Source organism: Cyphomyrmex costatus, unplaced genomic scaffold (assembly GCF_001594065.2).
Source record: "Cyphomyrmex costatus isolate MS0001 unplaced genomic scaffold, Ccosl1.0 scaffold741, whole genome shotgun sequence".
Taxonomy (NCBI): Eukaryota; Metazoa; Arthropoda; class Insecta; order Hymenoptera; family Formicidae; genus Cyphomyrmex; species Cyphomyrmex costatus.
The window spans coordinates 252,292-272,236 of NW_017280313.1; the positions used below are offsets into that span (position 1 = coordinate 252,292).

At 36.0% G+C, this 19,945-nt stretch overlaps 1 protein-coding gene across 1 annotated transcript; it reads left to right on the forward strand.

Annotated features, from left to right (window-relative positions):
- The first annotated feature begins 6,107 nt into the window (after positions 1 to 6,107).
- LOC108780802 (forkhead box protein F1) lies at positions 6,108 to 13,091 on the forward strand. The gene is made up of 2 exons (XM_018548619.1): positions 6,108 to 7,461; positions 12,823 to 13,091. The coding sequence occupies exons 1-2, from the start codon at positions 6,189 to 6,191 to the stop codon at positions 13,083 to 13,085; spliced, it is 1,536 nt and encodes a 511-aa protein (XP_018404121.1). The 5' UTR covers positions 6,108 to 6,188; the 3' UTR covers positions 13,086 to 13,091.
- The last annotated feature ends 6,854 nt before the right edge of the window (positions 13,092 to 19,945 follow it).

Consider the following 19,945-nt stretch of genomic DNA (forward strand, 5'->3'; position numbering starts at 1 on the left):
CGTTACGTAAACAGGCAAACTCTACGGCTTATACGAATAGTGAAAAATCTCGGCATGTTCTTATGGGGGCGTCGCGAGATACAATCTAATCCCATAAATCACTTGGTAAAGGCAACAAACATGGTTGATAAATTATTACGTTGCTTATAGAACGGTTTTCCCGCGTACAGAGTGGTGGAAAAATGTCATAACGGTACGTCATTCAATCTCTAAAGTAAAATCTTTTATATAGCAGAGATTTAATTGCGACAATTAAACACACACAAATGAGGATTTCAAATTAGCTTAATTATTAACAAACAAAAACCAATACAAGTATATGTATTTTGTAAATTGTAAAAAGTCACCGCCTTACATTTCTCTTCTTTTTTTTCCTAAAAAATTGGTCACTCTAAACAAATTGATCCAAGACTTTTGTCTGCTCCGCTTTTCTCAAGCGCCGTATAATTTCTTCCAATTTCTGCGGCTCGCTCCCGGCGCGGCGCACAGACAGTGTCTGGATAATGTTTCTTTTGCGTAAGAAACTCACGGGGTTCGACGGTGGAACAGATCGAAAAAGAGAGGGAAGGCTAGCTCTCAAAATAAGACACGTTTATCCGGCCATGCTGGTTATTTCGGAAAGCGCCGTAGGGTTCATATACGCGGATTTCTGTCGAAAATCATGGAATCGCGCCATATAGGTCGTTTTAATCTTCTCTAGCAACGCTTCTCGGTACACTCTTTATCAATGATAATTATAGAGAAAATAAGCTATTAGATTCGCGGGACTACTGTAACCTATGTTTCTGAATTTGCAGAACGGTAAATTTTAGGTAGTTAAAAATCTATATAAATGGATCGTCGAATTTCCACGTGTTCCTGAACAACTTTCTCACTCTTGATGATCTTTAACCTCGATACAATAAACCACGGGGAGAGAGAGAGAGAGATCGTGCGAGAATAACAAACACCGAGCATCGTCGCGCCGCGGAGGAAGCCCTCGTCGAGATTTTTGTAGGTAGAGAGAAAATCGGCGTGAAAATGCGCAATGGAATTAGTGTGATTCACGTGATGGAAAAAGCATCGCGAAAGACGACGCAGACACTATAAATAAAAGCGTTACTTGATCGTTTGTTAGAGCTATTGTCTTGAAGAGGGAGAGAGAGAGTAATCGCTCGCTTGTCTCAGTCCGGTCGTTGCAGCCTCCGGCAGGGCGCGCGGCGCTTGCGAAGAACACGTGAAGCCGAACCCTACGGCCACCCAGGCCGCCATCAGACGTGCCGACGAGATTCTCTGTTTACACGATACCGTAATTTTATACCGTCGTCGTCGATCGCAGGCACCGCCACGCACCGCCTTACGAACCCTCTCCCCATGTCTTTTTAGCGCGCATCCGATACACGCGTGTTACCGCGGCGCGGCGACTTTGTTCGACCATTCACAAATGCACCTGTTGACGGTTTCGTCTTACCGTTGAAAATTCCTTCGGAATTTCCTACCATTCTCGCGAATTGCTTCGTACCTCCCCTGCAATTTATTGATCTTTTTCTTGCACAATGTAAACAATATACTGCAATACAAAGTTGTAATAGAAACTAATCACTTTTGGATATCATTTTAGCAAATCATTACGAGCAAATAGTGAATTCGATCGCTTCTTTCCGTTTGGAAGATTACTTTTATCTAATTTGCATTCAGTATAGGAAATACGACAGGAGGTATATATCTTGTAATCGCTCTCGTAAACAGCCGAGGTAATTAAACGGAGCGCCCTGCTATATACGTATATAAACGCGCGGAAGCCACCCTGACCGTAATCTCTGATTCCGGTCTGCGGTTTTCCTATGGGCACACGTGCAACCGACACGAGCTTTTCTGGGGTGGTCCCGGTTTTGTGAGGCGCTTTTATCTTAAATAAAGCATCCGCACGACTAACCCTCGCGATAAAGTTATCCGATTGTCTATCAATCGGTCGACTACAGCCGCTCGTCGATACAAGTACAATATATACTTTTTGTTTCGTTACAGCATAAACGTAATTGACGAATAGATAAAGAACGGAGTGGATATTTCTTATAGTGTCAGAGTGTTTAAGTATTCTGCGTACAAATATTGAATTGCCATGCACCCGAGATACATCTTCCCACTTTCCTCTGGTTTTTATGGCGGAAGCCAATTACTTTCCCTTGGAGAGGCACTTGAGGCTGTCGCAGAAAATGTCACGGGAGGGCTCGAACGTATAGTAAAACGGTAAACAACGTGGCGATGCCACGAGGGTTGCTCTTCGGTTTGAAGGAGGAAGAGAGGAGAGATCATCACGCGAGGGCCAAAACACTTGACTTTCAACCCTTAAGACACGAGGCCCATTACTGACGTACGCAGTTTCTATTATACTATCGAATGTTCGCATTTAATAAATACTGCAAGTATAATATAATACAATGCGTAGTGTTATCTCTCGCCTTTCCAAAAGTGTCTCTTCAAGGAATCCTTTTTATATGTAAAAAATAATTTTTTCCAAGAGTCCTTTTTACATGAAAAAGAAAATCTGTTAGTGTTAGTAGTAATATTCAGTTCTGGGGATTTGTATTGTTTTGCAAAACACAATCTTTCGGAACAATCACATAAAATTCGAATTTAATTTAGAACGATAGAGAGCGTTTTATTTTTATAAAGAATAGTAAAAGAGGTATGTATTTATTGCCGTAATTAAAGCAAACGAGACAAGAAAGCGAGGATAGACGATACAGATAGCAAGGAGAAGAACCCGACGCTCGTTGCAGAGAGGAAGTACGAAGACAGAGACAAGATGGCCACGCTGCTGCTCTTTCGTCGGCTCGTTTGCTTTAGGCAAACAAACTCTTCTTAAGAATTCGTGGTCTACAGTATTCACCGTGTGGTCTAACAATCTCGGCCACCATGTCTCTAGTGTATCTAATTTAATTTACACTATTGATTAAGTATATCTCTTATTATTATAGACCTTGTTGAGCAATATAAAAATAAAAGAAATGCACAATTTTCTTAAAAAATCAAATGTCGATTATTGCTGCTATATCAAGCATGAAAATTGCCGAGCTTTGTCACAAAAACATTTAAGCAAGTGTCTAAAGATTGATCTTACATATCGATTGTATATACTACGTCAATTATCATAATATTCTGTATAGTTAATTTATCTGGATATATTTCTTAATTTTATAGCATCTCTTCTCTTTTAGCGGATGCACTTTTTTCGATGAGGATCGCGGTGAACTCTCGTATTTTATGAGTAAAATCTCCCTTTTACGACCTTTCGAAAGTGCCATCCCTTCGAGACTAGTTTCTTAAGGATCGCAATAAAGTGAAGCATGTGGAATAGGGCGCCGTGATAAGGCATGAATTCTCTTTCTGTCGTTGTTGGTCATTCGACACTCGGTCACGCGTGAAGGCGAATAAACATATCGTCTCGATCGACCGACATTCACACTTCGATCACTGCTTGACGATCTCTTTGGTATCGAGTGACGATTGACTGCTATACGAACACGTTGCGTTCGTTCGAAAACGTATGAGGATTTACACGCGCAGCGCACAAGAAATGTATCAGAAAATTATTTCTAGCCTTCACTATCAGTTATAATTATATCGCAATTAAGTCAGCAAGGCAAAATATATAGGATATGTATTATAATAATTCTTTAACCCTTAGCAGGAACTCGGGGTGTCAAACACCCCAAAACGATTCTTGTCAAGTTTAAGCATCTTTCTCACATACGATCTTCAAAATAAATACTTTTTTTGAAACATTCTCCTAATTTTTTCTTTACAGTACTACATCTGGAGAGTATCGCGTTAAAATTTTATGAAAAAATATTCATTTTTGACTGTGATATGAAAAATTTTTTAATAAAACGAGCCATTTTTCACATCACATTTTTTTCAAGAATTTGGTTGATGACTGAAAAACTAAAAATTTCATTCTTCACGATAATAGGTATTATTTTCTAATGTTTAATGAATGTACTAATTTTTTTACAAGCACATTGGTGCTTCTATTTTGCCGTAATAAACGTCTAAAGTGTGTTGGGGTGTTCACCACCCCGTGTGCAGGTTACGTTCCATTGCCGATGTGTGCCTGCTAAGGGTTAATCGATACTTTGAAAGGAAAAGAATATGTTTATTGGATGTCTGAATGAACACGTATATATTTGAAAATATGTATTATAAATATTCTTTGTGTGTACTAATTTATTAATATATGTTTCAAAATGAAGCAATATTTCCAAATCCTTTCAATTATCGTGGAAAAGAAGCGCGCTTATATAAAACAATCCAGATAGACGATAGACATTCGATTAATTATTTCTTCCTAAATAAAACATTGGAAATATTATTTGAAGGAATTTTAATTGAGAGACAATCCTTTTTGTCGAGTTTAATCATTTCGTTTTATAGCAATACATACGTTGGTTCCAAATTTGATGAAAATTGGTACAGATTTTCGCTCGAGGAAAAAATTGCTGTTTCACGACTCTGTTGTAAGTATATAGCATAAGGCGGTTCTATACGAGCGGGCGGAGCAAATCTCGCAGCATCTCGTTGGTTAAGAAGTGGACCAATAGCTTCTCTTCGTCTTCGCGTCATATGCATTCACGGCACTGTGCATCACGCGGTTCCGAAGACGGATACATTACTCATCGTAAGTATACAGATAGCGATATCCGACGAAGCAATACTCACTCGTAATTTTCAAGCAAACTAAGTACGAATCGCTCATGTAAAAGATATTGGCGTGAGCGTTAACATCGTAGTGGGAATTTTGCATCAATAAACTGACATCGAGTGTAGTGTACTCAAATACATTCGCGATGTCTTGAAAACAATGTATAATCATATGAAAATTTCAATTAATCTAAAGCTAAGTTTTTCTGGATGGAAACATTAACAGTTTTCTACTACTCGATCTTTTATAACAATTGGATATTTTGATAAAATATAAATAAGTAAACAAAATCTCAATGTAAATTTGATGTCCAGATACAATTTTTAATTTGAAAATTATAAAGCTATTTAATATTTATATATAAGCGACTTTGATGAATGCCATTTGATTCAGTATCGTTCACTAAAACAATAGCATATCTCGGTCGTCTCTTATTTAACGCAACTATCACGATATACTTAAAGCCGCATGTAGATTGACATAAAAAAATCGGTTTTTACAATATATTTTTCATATGTTTTCTAAATTTGTGATATTTATATATCGATCTCTTTCACGAGTGTCTCATTTTGATAAACATACTTAACTTTGGAATTATCATTAATAAAAAGCTAAAAGAATATTAATGTTTCTAATAAATTTCGAGACATCCTTTAGACGACTCTCTTTAATCAATGAATATTCATTTCTTGGATATACATTTTTCACGCCGTTTTAGCGAGCGAATATCAAATTCCACCCACACTCACATCTCAAATTTTTTGGCAGAATAAAAAATAGCTGTAACATTTTGATAATAATTATTGTAACAGACCATAATGAGAGTCGTACGATGTCACGCACGTAGATGAATCGAAATAACGCCATTACGCAATTCACTTCCCCGCATAATTCCATGACGAAGAAGAAGACGAAGGCGGTTCGGGGCGCCATTGGGCGTAACATTCGACTTTTTGTATGGAACATCAGCACATGACCAATCCGAGTTCCGGATGCCCGACTTGCCATCCTCACCGCCCATGTGGGGGACGCCGCGATCAACGTCATCCGTGGTCCAGATTCCGCTCCCGTGCCATGCGAGGCGAGCAGCAGTCATCCGAAAACACTTAGCGGCGCATCATAGCGACTCGACGTAAGCCCGTTACGTGCCGACACGAAGCGAGTCTAAATAATTGACCCCTCCGCGGCGGAATCGCGCAAACAATTTACATCCGACCGTGTAAATATCCGCGACCTCGGCGTCGCGCTTACTAGGAGGCGGCGGCGGGGGCCGTTGCTCCTCGACGATGGAATCCTCGAACGAGTCGGCTCGATGTTGATTTTTTAACCAAATATATGTTTTTTTTTTCTTTTTTTTTTCTTTTATACAATCCTTCGTTGCTGTTGCTTCGTGCGTTCAAAGATTGTGTGGTCAAACTCCAAGTGGATCCAGTGGAAATCCCGAGGGTGATACATTCGCGTGTAGTATGTTCGCCACGCGCGGACTTTGACGGTCGAGAGCCCGATGGACCAGAGCGTGATCGTGCCTCGTAACTCTGGCGTCGTCGACAGCGTACGCTTGACCATGAAGAACGAGTCCGATGCCAGCAACCTGCACCAGCAACAAGAACAGACGGTGGCCGCGCGATCGACGGTATTGCCGATGAGTGCAGGTAGTCTGGCCCAGGAGACAAGCTTAGAGCCGCTGATGTGCAATCCGACGAGTAGCGAGATGCAGGCGAGGAAACCCGGCGCGCGACGCCAGGAGAAACCGCCGTATTCGTACATCGCGCTGATCGTGATGGCGATCCAGTCGAGTCCGGGCAAGAGACTGACCCTCTCGGAAATCTATTCATTTTTGCAGCAGCGTTTCCCTTTCTTCCGTGGCACTTATCAGGGCTGGAAGAACTCGGTGCGGCACAATCTCAGTCTGAACGAGTGCTTCATCAAGCTGCCCAAGGGTTTGGGACGGCCCGGCAAAGGTCACTACTGGACCATCGATCCGTCCACCGAGTACATGTTCGAGGAGGGCAGCTTTCGGCGGCGACCACGCGGCTTTCGGCGCAAGTGTCAGGCGATGAAGCCGCAGTATCCGCAATATTATTCGAGCGCCGCACCCGGAGTCGGGGTGCAGACGCCTGGTGGTCCCTATCTAGCCGGCGAGAATCTAGCCGGCGGACCTGGTGGCATCGAATACGCGAACGGCTACCAGAATCAGTACCAGAACTACCAGGAGTACGCCATGTACGCGCCGAGTGCGGCGGTGCCCGCCGATTGGGCATATCCGGAGGGGGGTACGGCGACGTACAAGTCTGCTGGGCCGCCGATAGCCGAGGTCACTTACAAGACCACCGAAGTCACGTATAAGACCGGCGGCGAGCCAACGCCGTCATCGGTCTACAGGAACGGTGAGTTAGTGACGTTCAAGAGCGAGCCTGGAGCTTTCGGAGCTGCTCGCCAGGATCAGCTGACGGCGTACAGGCCGCCGCCGCCGCCGCCGCCGCCGCCGACCGACGGATTCTCCTCGACGATGAAGGATCATCATCCGCAGCATCACTCGCACGACTACAAGGACGAGGCTACGATGATGGGCTACAAGTGTGCCAACTCGACACCTACCACTCAAGCGCCTGGACAAGATTATTACGTCGGTTATGGCCTCGCGGGGGTCAACAATGCTGCCGGACACGGTGTTAACATCACCATGCAATCTATGCAGGAGCAACCGGGGAACAGCAGCCCTGTGACCAATGTCAGTTCGCCACACAGTGGATGTCCCACTCCGGCCGCGGATCACGGTGTGTATATATTACTTATAATGTCGCGCGCGCGGTTCCTCTTCTCTTCAGAACTTCTCTTCTACTCTTAATCGCGTTATTTTTACACAATTTTTAGAACAACTTTCTTTATATAATAGAAACATTTCTAAAACTTTAATTTTAATGATCGGATGACTAAAATGTTAAATCTTATGTCAAGCAGTTTATTAAAAATAAAATATATAAAAATTAACAGAATTACAGTCTTTTAATTAATATATGTTTATTCAATTGTTTTCAGATTTATATAACTATTTACAAGTTTTACTTAAGTATTGATGTTATCCATAATTTTATATTTCAACGTTAATGTTTCATCTGAAGATTGTTAGTCGAAACTATAGTAATGTGTTGTAATGTAATGCAACAAATATCTGTCACTTATATTTTTAATGCTATATTTTAAGTTAGTTTTCAAGTACTGTTATAATAGATAAAATTTAGAATATATATGGTTTAATTTGTCGTATAGAAAATCTCTCTTATTTATCTGACTCTTACAATGCCATTTGTATGTTTATTATTTTGTTTAAAAAAAAATAGTTGTTTAGTTTGTTTTAATTTTAAAAAAATTAATACAGGACTCTTATATAGCAACTCAAAATATAATGAAATGGTAAAAAGCTAATAAGAGTTGAACATCCATAATTAAAATCAAATAAATTGAATCAACGCTAATGCGTATTAACAAATCCATATATAAATTAAAAATTGACATACAAATTGAAAAAGCGGTGGAAATAAAATATGATAAAATAACACATGTTCCGACCTTGTGAGTTTCGGCTCTCTTCAGATATATGTACAATATTTAAAAACGCAGTAAAACATTAGAACGGACTGAGACGGTTTTGTTAAAAATTGATAAAAATAAAAATAAATATACAATTAAATATACAAATAAAACTGAAGATAGAATGAGTGATTATTCAGAGAAACCTAGTTTATTAAAATTGTGTAACTTAACAATGTCAAATCTTATAGGACCGTGAGAATTTAAACCAGTGAAGAAAACCGCAATGAGAACAACGCCGGAACGGTCAAGCTGGATCTCTGATGCTTTTATATAATTGCATGTGAATTTATACATATACTACCGTCCAAGGGTGCGCACTTTTTCTTTGAGACTGTATAATCTATATAAGGATCTCAGTTCGGACAGTAAAATGATGCTTAGATTATTCTTTACATTTTAAACTAAAAGTTTATCAATGTAATACTATGACTCTTTTTTACAGGAGATTATAATTTTACTAAGAAAAAAAATGCAAACTCTCGAGCAAGTGTCTTTTCAAGAGTTCGCATTAGTTCGTAATGTTCACTTTTTGCTTTTAATATGACTATACATAAGAATTATTACAGATATTAAGTAAATATATACGAAGCAGAACATGCATGCACACAATACAAATAATACGGATTCACTAAGCAACGATTTAATGTAGAAATCGATCAATTCGTCCTTGAAAAATATAGAAAAAAAATGATCAAAATTACAAAATTTAAAATATCTCCTTTATCGCTGAAACGATCACCACACAGATCGGCAAACCGAAAAGGCACATTCTGTGTGAAATACAGTTCTTACGATCAAATAGTTTTGTTGTAAAGCTTAGTGCGAATTCTTGAGCGATGCGCACTTTTAGACGGGTCTTATCCTATGTATGATCTTTAATCGCGTGCCGAATTTTTCAGACTTGAAACGCAACTCTATTACCGCAATACAATTTAACAAATTTTTGCTCTTTGCGCATCTATAGATCGATCTTAATAATTTTGAATAACATATTAAAATCTGTAAATAATTAATTTTTTATTGCCGGGAGACTTGTACACTGTACTGATTATTGTGACGAATATTACTAAGCCTCGGTAGTTTAAAGGCTTAGGACGCTCGCACGGAATGCCAGAGAGATCCGAGTTCGACTCCCGGCCGAGGTAATATTTTTCTCGCAATGAAAAATTAATTATTTACAGATTTTAGTGTCATTCAACATTATTAAGATCGATCTAAAGATGCGGAAAGATTCATCAAAAATTTGTTAGTCAATTTAACTCGCGATATTACTGCGGTAGTTTATAGTAGAGTTGCGTCTATAGAGTTCAGATCGGCTCGCGATTAAAAATCTATACATACTATTAGTAGTATATAAATTTACACGTATATATAGAAGCACCCGAGATCCAGCTTGACCATTACAGCATGTTCTCGTCGGTTTTCATTTGTATACAACTTAAGTTAAATAATAGGTAACGTAATAAGTAATGATAAAAGTGTAATACGAAATAAGAATACGACAAAAGAAATTGCAAATAACGGAACATGGAATAGTTTAAAGTAATGCGAGAATGTACTTGAATTGAAAGCGAAATCTTTTGGAACGCTGTTGAAGAATTTTTCAAAAATATATACGAGCTTGATAAAATACAAAACCGCAAAACGTGACACGAACAAATGCAACGAAGCGAAATCATGCCTGTGATTTTTGAATTGTTTTTGCTTCGCGATGATAACGTTGATGGATCCGCGACATCATTTAGGGCGGGCCATCTGGAAAATTGGAGACAGTTTACGATCTTTCAGGCGCCGTGTCCTGTAAAGTAAAACGACGACACTACTCTTTCGAGCCTCCTATCCTTCCTTTTTAGCTATAGAATTTCATGAGTATATCTGGTCAAAGTTGTTCGTTAAATCGGTACGAAAGAGGTAAAACGTTTTATTAGGAAAGATAATTTTTATTAATTTTTATTTATAATTATGTGTGTGGGTCCATTCAGTTTGAAATCCATTATCCCTCCGCTTTGATGTAATTATGTCATACAATTTTTATTAAGAGCGTATTTAATATATTATTTCAATTCAATTCAATTTTTTAAATTATATATATGGTGCTGAATAAATCTGCAATGCATTAATACGTAATTATATATAGGTATGTATTTACAAACGGTACAAACGTGCACGTCATTAAGTATAGCAAATCCTACGCATTGCATTTACCTTTACATCATAATGTAATAAAAAAATATTATATATAAACACATGATAAAATGTATTTAAATAAATTGTACTATTAGTAAATAATTATAATATTATTGTATTTCTCGATAATTTTAATTGACCAACACGTGTCAATAATAACGTGTTAGAAAGATTAATATTACTGGAATATACACAGAATGGGTGGATACAGTGCACATCGTGTCGTCGTTGACAGAAACGATTAACCGAGGTGACGTCCCTGTCACGTCCATACGACGCTTCGAGCTCGTAACTTGTACCTTGTAACTTAACACGTGTAACCCGGCCGCGCCGCGCCGTAAGACTGGAAGCGTCGTTTCCTTTTCTCGCGAGATTAATTTAGCTATAATGTCTGCGTCCAACAGCGCGATAATAAAAATGCTCGTTAACACTACGTGTTAACGATAACTAAACACTTGACAGTTTTCTCTATGCGAGGCAAAGATATATATCTTATTGAACTGACGATGTCTTAATATTCGTAGCCTATATATATATATATACGCAACTATATTATAAATGCACATTCTTAGATTTAAATTGTTTTGTATTGATTATAATATTCTAGGAAGACAGTACAACATTTCTTTGGTAGACAAAGTCGATATGATAGAATATCAAAATAATGAGTATTGAAAAATGCTTTTTGCCTCTTCAGCGTAGTCGCGTGCTAGCAAGTGCGCGCTCGAATCGTTTATCGCCTAAATATTTATCGGAGGTATAAACGAGGTGACTTAATTCGGCCTTAACCCTACGGAGAATGAGGAGCATCGTAATATTTACGGCGTTAACTTACCAACAGCGTGTCGAGATCCGCACACAAATCATTCATTTAAACTCTCGTAAAAGTCTTCGACTTTCACTCGCTTGAAAAACTTGTCAACAATATAATTATTAGCTCTAATCTGACAATTTTGCACATTTTTTATTCCGGAATGAAATTAATTTTTTTCTTGACAAATCTGTATGCTTTTTAAAGTGATGAAAAATATAGTTTATTCTAAATTATTAACGTTTTAAATATCTGAAAAAATTTCAGACGTATTTAATTATATGCGTAATTTATTAATTTGACATCATAATGCTGCTAATTGGTTGAAGTAAAAGCAGCGAAAAATATTCCTCAGCATGCATGTTTCGTAGCTTCTACAAATAGCCCGATTTACGAAAATTGGTCTAATCTCGATTAAGGAGAGTAAGTCTCTCTCTCTCTCTTTCCTCTGTATCTCGATACAACGCGGATCGACAAGAGATAAACGCCGCCACCCACGCTTCCTCCACCGTAGACTTCTTCTTGTTCGTCTTCTTCTTATTCGTCTTCCGTCAGTCACAGTGAAGTGTAAACGAGATCGATCCACACAGACGCCACGTAGGCACATCTTTTTACTCTTCTTACACGCCGTGCTCTCCGTATATTTCTGGAGCGCGATCTCTTTGCTCCGAACTATAGCCTGTTGTGCCGATGGTATTCGGTTAGAAGCAACTTCTTGAAAGCCAGCATCCTCGCGCGGCCGCTGATGAGAAAAGAAAAAAGAACAACTAGAAGAAATGGCGCAAGCACGGTCGTGCCCGAGAGCATTTGGATCGGAGAGAGATTTTGACTGGCAGCTTCGGACCACCCACGTGGACGTCTTTTCGAGGAGGCGTCGTCGCAATGTCGAATCCAGAGAACTCGCCAATCTTCGAGGAGTGACATGACGTAATTTGGAAAAATGTCCTCGATACATTCAAATATTTTCAAGTCCTGCAAGAGAAAAGTTTTCAAAGAAGATCAAGCTATCCACCGTGATCCACTTGTGAAAAGCGAAAATTAATATATGGGGATGCAAAAAAGAAAGAAAAAAACAACAGATTAAAATTGAGACACGAGTGAAGTGGTCGCTCGAGAGGAAGCTACTTGAGAACTGGCGGAGCTTTAGATTTATGGATGCCTCTGTGCCTAAGTAGCAATTTCTGTATCGTGAGATCTTTCGTTTCTTTCCACCGTTACTCTTACATCGTGTGCATTCTTAAGTAGCAAAACTGAATGAAATCTTATCTGGATATGTAGAATGTTTGAAGATCGGGATCAAATATTTTCAGACTTCACACTTTATTTTATATTAAAACGCGACAGTCGTTAGAAAGTATAACTAACCGACTTTTCAAGAGAGTAATTTAAGTTAAAGCATGAATTTTTAAGCACAGTAGTTCAATTATTGTAATTTCACTGAAAAAGAAAATTAATTTTAGATGACTTTCAAGTATTTCGAGAAGGGTGTATGAAAGAGGGTGTATAAAAATAGCTTCGAAATAATTGATAATCTGATCTGTTTCAGGAATAAAAATGCAGTGCACCAATTCCAACTCTAGTTCGAACAGTTCTGGCGGCGGCATCATTGATCGGAAACCATCCTATTTCGCGCATCCGGGAAGCTCAGTGACATTGAGTTCTCTAGGTTCACTAGGTTCGTTAAATCTGAGTAACATCGGTGGTCTGAGCATATCCAACATACCTGGCACAGTTTCTACGAACATTCATCACGCGTCGACATCTCCACCCACGACAATGTACTACGATCAGATCAAGTACAGTATGTGAAGGTATTTTTTTCCCAAAAAACGAGACAAGTCATTAAATCCGTAAAATCATTATTGATCACCATTGCGTGAAGTTTATTTTGTTCGCTAAAATTGGCTGAAGATGTCCCTAAATAAGATCGAAACGTCTGAAGAATTTGTAATGTAATAGAATTTATATTTACAATATACATTTTTAAAAAATTATACTGTACACTCCGCTATTACTCTCATTTGCTATATTATTTCTATCATTATTATCGAGGGCCCTCCAATTTATTCGTAAAATTATTTCTATTGAAAGTTTCGTATCTCAAATTTTAAAACGCTTCGCACTTTTCAGAGTGAATATAACTAATCTTATAAAATATATAAATTCTCTCACAATATGTTGAAACGATCATATTGTTTGAAAAAAAAAACATACGCAGAATTACAAGTTAAATTTAATAAAACCTGCCAGGTTTTATTAAATAACAGCGAATGAAATCAATGAGCTATAAATCTTACAACTACCGAATACTTGTTACATTTTTACACATATTTTCGAATTAACAGGACGTAATCTCGATAAAAATTAATACTTCATTAAGTTTATTAACATTTATTTGCTTTACTTAGAATTGAAAAACACTAATTTATGCGCACACAGTTCTAGAATTGCAGATTTTTCAAAGTCTCCGATAGTTGAATAGAAATATATGCAGGAACAGTGGATAAAACATGATTCCCGATTTGAGGACGTAAATAAGCAAAATGTGTAAAAAGAAAAATGTAAAATATAGTTATGGAAGATGTATTACGAATATCACGACTCACATAGCAGAAATATCCCGAATATATCCATGGATATCCTACACATGTACGATATCTTTATAAGATTGTCCTTGTGACATAATTTGGACAATTTTGCTGTTGGGATCAATCCTGCGGCTCAAATGCATATAATGCAACGCGCATCGAGAGATACATTCGCTTTAAAAAACATAAGGTTGATTGCATCTTTACCGTCTCTTATTTATATTTATAATTCATTAATCGATGTAATTAATTTAAGTTTAGAATACAGAAAGTAAATGTAGAATTAAACAATGTTTGCTAAGAAAATTCTTTGGTGATCTCTTCACTGATCTTATGCCCAATTTCCCATCTTGATATTATTCAAATAGATAGATATGTATTATAAATGACATAAGTGTTTATAAAATATTTTTGTTCGGAACGTTAAAGATATCGATATAGGATAATAATTATAAAAACGTAAAGGTTACATTTTATAAAAATACATTTTTTCGTAAATGAGAATAAGAACTAGAAAATTAAAAAAAATTCTTGTGTGAATATAAGAATAAACTAATCTCATTTCTTAATGTTGTTTATGTTGTTTAATAATATTTCGAACATAGTAAAAATATTTTAAAAGAATATTTTTTTCGCAATAATTACAAATTCATAAATTTATTGTATAATATTGACGATTAAGAGAGCGTCGCAGATAGATTTGTTCGAGACAAAAGATGTCTCTGACGTCAATGGGAATGTCATACATGTTATAAACGCGGATGATTCAACTGTAAAATATAGTAGCCCTATACAAATCGTTTATGTCACAACGTTTTGCGGTAACGATAAGTTTGTTGATAACGCGGAAGATTTCTTTCAGATATTTATTTCATCCTGACTGGTAAGTTCCCCAACATCAGTCATCAGACAGTTTGGGGACACATTGTCATCGAACGACGGATAAACTTGATGACGCGACTTACCAAACTCAAGCAAATTTCCTGTTTTAACTTTCTTTTATAGCATTAGAAAAATTATAAATTATATCTATAAAAAAGATTAAAAAAAAAAGGTATTCACCAAACTAATATTCTGTACTAAGAAATTAAGTAGAGTATAAGAAAAATGATAATAGAATTGTGTAATTTCCGCATCTCGGATTTGTCGAATTTTAATGTTAAGCGATATTCGTAGACGGTCAGGTCAGGATGCATTTGTGAGCGACAGTAACATACTGTCGTTGAAAAATACTACGCACCACGTTTGCTGGAGGGGCATGTTTGCCCACCATAAAAGTAACTGCGGCGGAAGGCTTCTTCTTTTTCGGCCTTTTTAGGTCGACGGTCGCGCCTTATTTGAGTAACAACAGCGGGGAGGAAGAGGTTCGTCACGTCGCGACGTGGTTCCAAATCCCGAAAAAAATCGCGTCCGATGCAACGGTGAAGATTCAGAAGAGAAGACCTACAAAGTCGCGCTTTTCTATCTGTTTCTATCGCGGAAACGCGACGATCGGTTTTTGTCAGTTCCCGAAATAGCGCTGACACTCGCGCTGCGATGTTAGATTTCTGTTAGAACGTTATCGGTGCGGTTGGAGGAAACAGCTCGGAAGATAGATTCTCTATGAGGTAAGTTCCCTTTGATGATGGAATTGGAATATTTCCGTTTTTTTATGGTTTTTCTCGGATTTCTGTTGATTCCGATAGCTTGCTTTGCGTGAAGTTTGAAAAAAAAATCATTATAGAGGTTGGTTTTATATTCTTACATCAAACCCTACAACAGAGCCATGATAATCATGTGACTGGTATGTTGTTTTTATCAACTTTAATAAGTCGGAATGAATAAAATAGTATAAATTAGATGACAAATTTTTGACAAAATTACTCGTAGTCAAACTTATGAAATTTCTAGACTGCACTAAAACCTTCTTGCTTTAATCAAACATCAAGCATATATCTATAATGTGTACCTATTTCACTTTATGTTTTATACTGATTCGGCCAGATCTTAAGCCCTAAACACAATGCGAGAGAATAGCGATAGCGATAAGTTTATCAACCTATCAAAAATGCGTATTCCGGTGTATTCGATTTCTGATAAGTTGAAACTTATATCGCTATCGTCGCTATTCCCTCCCATTATGTTTAGAGCTTTACTGATGCATTACGTGCGACAATGAAAAAAATTACCTGACGTACAGTCTACGTTACTATAGTTGCTTTCCATTTACACACAAGTGAAACTGAGGCTGAAGTGAGCTGAGTATAAAATACTCAGATTAATGACGTCACTATTTGTTTACTTTAGTAAAATTAATAAATAACAACACAGGTTTATAACCTCACTTTTAAAGTGAGTCTACGAGACTCAATAAAGCACACGATCTTGTGCAGTTTGTAGGTAAAAACTCAGTTGAATCTCACTTCTTAGGCTGTGTTCCAAAATTGACTGCCAGTACTGAAAACTTATAGTACTCGTGACATAAACTATAGATTTTCAGTACTGGCAGTCAATTTTGGAACACAGCCTTAGAATGCAAAAGGGACGCGCATTCAACTGACGTTATGACGTCACAAGTGAGAATTATCTGAGAATCGGAGTAAAGCAACTTATATCACTCTTAACGTCTCAACCCTTTCGCTTCCAGCAAACAATCTCGTAATTACCGTTATACATATTATTAACGAATATGCTCTTAATATAATTTACTTGATACAGTCTTTTGATATTTGCGAGAAAAAAAATGAGAAAAGAAAATAAAAAATTGTTAGCAAAGAAGCTTTTGGGTGATAAAGTCTTCTCTTTTTAATGTTCCTCATATTAATTATAAAAGAATTACTTAATCAAGCTATATTTTAATTGTTACGAGAAACATTATATAATTTTATATTACATATATTGTATAATATTGTATTAAACTCTACAAGACGATATTCAAAACTGTATGAACTAAGAACAACACAATTTAATAAAACATTATCGCGATTTTCGCTCGACTTTTAAAAAATGATCTCATGACCGAATTTTGTTAAGAGTTCTTATTGGAACCGAATAAAATAGCGTGAAAGGAATTTTTTTTAGTGAACGTCGCGAACAGAATGCACATTAAGCCGACACGACGAATGCATGCATGCATGAGGTGCAACAAGAGTCGCTCAACGACATCGCTGACAGCCTCTGTTTTGATGTTTTAGTGTTCGTGCTGCCGATCGAAGTGGTGTTAGTTCCATCAAGGAAGAAGATAAGCCTCGCATAAAGTAAAAAATATTTTAATTCTCCTCAGTCAAAAATAGAAAATTCATACATTTGCGCAAATTTAAATAAAAATACTAAATTAAACGACAATGACACTTACAAATTTGTCTTTTCGCTGTACTCAATTTTAAAATTGTACTAGAATGTCTTTATATTCTGGTCAATTAATTAAATATAGATATAGATAATAAGAAAAATATCTTTAAGAAGCAATTCTTTAATAATTTAAAGATTATAAAAATTAACAGATCAAAATTATATGATTTTCTTATTTAAATTAAAGATTTTAGATAAAACAATAATACATGTTTATAATTATGTGTGAAATTATCTCAATGTTTCTGATAGCAACTTTCTTTGCTTTTAATTATGTGTAAATTCGAAAATGATAGATAGTTATATTTTCTTATATGTATATTTTGATCGAAAAATCGTTTGACGTAATAGGCAAATTAAAAAAAAATATTTAGCCACATGGAAAGAACGATTTGAAATGTCTAAAAATTTAGCTATGTATACAGATCTGAAAATAATTTTGTTGAACTATCAATAACTACATGGGAATCTCAAGCATGATGAGCAATGCTGTAAAAGTGTTAACATTCTACCAACCTCTTTTGATAGTTTACGAGTCCTATTATACATTTTTCTTTTGATGGGATAACAAAATTTTCAGATGTACATTTATTTAGCTAAACTTTTTTAATATTTCAGTAGAATCGTTCTTTCCATGCATGTATCAAATTAAACGAGTGGTAGTAATAAAAATGATGATAAGTGCAAGGAGGTCAAGGAAGGTAAGCTTCGAGGTTTGTTCTCTTATATAGCTCAAGTACCGACACTTATGTCAAGCTTCGTGTTATGGAGAACGTACGTATAAAGATACTCTAAATATCGCACATGCGTATTCAAGACAACGGTACATAAAATACTTTAATCTCAAGTGAAACTGATAAGTCTAATACGCCTTTCATAAATTTTGTTCTATATATTAGACAGAGCTAATTCGCTGAAAGCAAATTAAATGTTTGTCACAAATATTCTCAGCAGAAAGAAACTGAATTTGAGACTGAATTTGATCACACAAAATTTACCGTATGTGCAATGCTGTCGACAGAATAAAATTGCAAAATAGAACACAAATAGAGAATGGCAGAAAGTTTCTCGACAAAATATAACTACAGAATATAATCCAACTCAATTTGATCTGCAGAAACTAGGAAAGCTGCGCTTTTGTCAGTGATTTATCATCAGGGCTGGGCACATTTCAAATACTTGTATTTGAAATACAGTATTTGAAATACAAATACTATTTTAAATACTGTATTTCAAATACGATATATTTCAAATAAAATATATTTTGTATTTTGTATTTCAAGAAGGTTATTCAATGTATTTTGTATTTCAAATATAATTTAAATGTATTTTGTATTTGAAATACCAAAAAATCCTTGACAACAATAATAATAACTTAAATTTTTTTTTAATATTACGGCGATACTGATTATTTTCGTTAACTTTCAACAAGCAGTGTCAATGTTATCAAATCTTATGATTTCGCAGAAAAAAATAAGTTTTTCGTGAGGTTCTCGTGTAGTAGTACGTCGTGTAGTAGTATTCGTGTAGCAGTCGTCTGTACGTGTCACTAGTAGTGATACAGACGAAGATTTTTTTATTTTTTCTCATCCAAAAACAGAAAAACAGCAGTCTCTGCAGCAATTAGAGTTTGTATCGTATTTAAATGACAAATCGAAGTCTTTATTTTCTTTAAACAATTACTTAAATGTGAAAAAAAATGTTTATAAGATTTTAACACAAGTTTATATTCTTCTGCAGCTGTGGAGAGGTTATTTTTTTTTTGCAAGATTTATTCAATCGCCTACAAGACAATCACTTTCGGACAAATATTCCCAAAAGTTAACTTTTTTTAAAAGAAAGTTGTACTTATTTAAATAGAAATGTGGTTTGATTAATTTCAGTTCGTTATTTTTTGTTTCTGAAACAAATCGCAGTTACTTTGTTCCAGTATTTGCAGTATATTTACAATAAAAAATTTGGAAATATTATATATTTTGTATTTTAAAATAATATTTTATTGTATTTGAAATACAAATTTTAAAAGTATTTTGTATTTTGTATTTGAAATACTTTAACGATGTATTTTGCCCAGCTTATCATCATATTGTATTTTCTTCTTGCAAGCTTTACAGTTCTCTAACAGAAGAATATATGAATGCACACACAAAGCCGATGTCAAATCTGCAATTTCTGTTCGAATCTGCCAATAATCTGCTGACAGATCGCTGCTTGTCAGTTCACTTACATGTGAACATAAAATACTCGTAGTATATATTATTGAACTTCAAGTAGAAAAGATGTCAGCTAAACTCTAATCATATTACAGACATGCATTTATGTATAAACTTTTAAAATTGATTTAAGATTAGGATGACTGGATCATATCGAAGGATTTTCAGCGAAAATAGAAAGAAAAGAACGAAGAAAGAAGAGGAGAAGTAAACGAAGGGTAGTGAAGGATGCATTCCATAGGAGGGAGTTTATTCTAAAATAATAAACTGGTTCACAATACGTGGATAGATTAGATCCAGAGCGATATAAACTAGCAATTTATACTATGTGAACATTTAGATAAAGAAGATTATTGTAGATGTGTGTGTTTAGACAAAAAAGAAAATGTTTTAAAAGATATAAAAGATTATAAGTTATAACGATGTATAAGCAAGGATTATGTTCGATATCTGATTAAAAAGTAACATATCTCAGTTGACACAAACTAAATGTGTGTAATATAATATATAGTATTCAATATATATATATATATATATA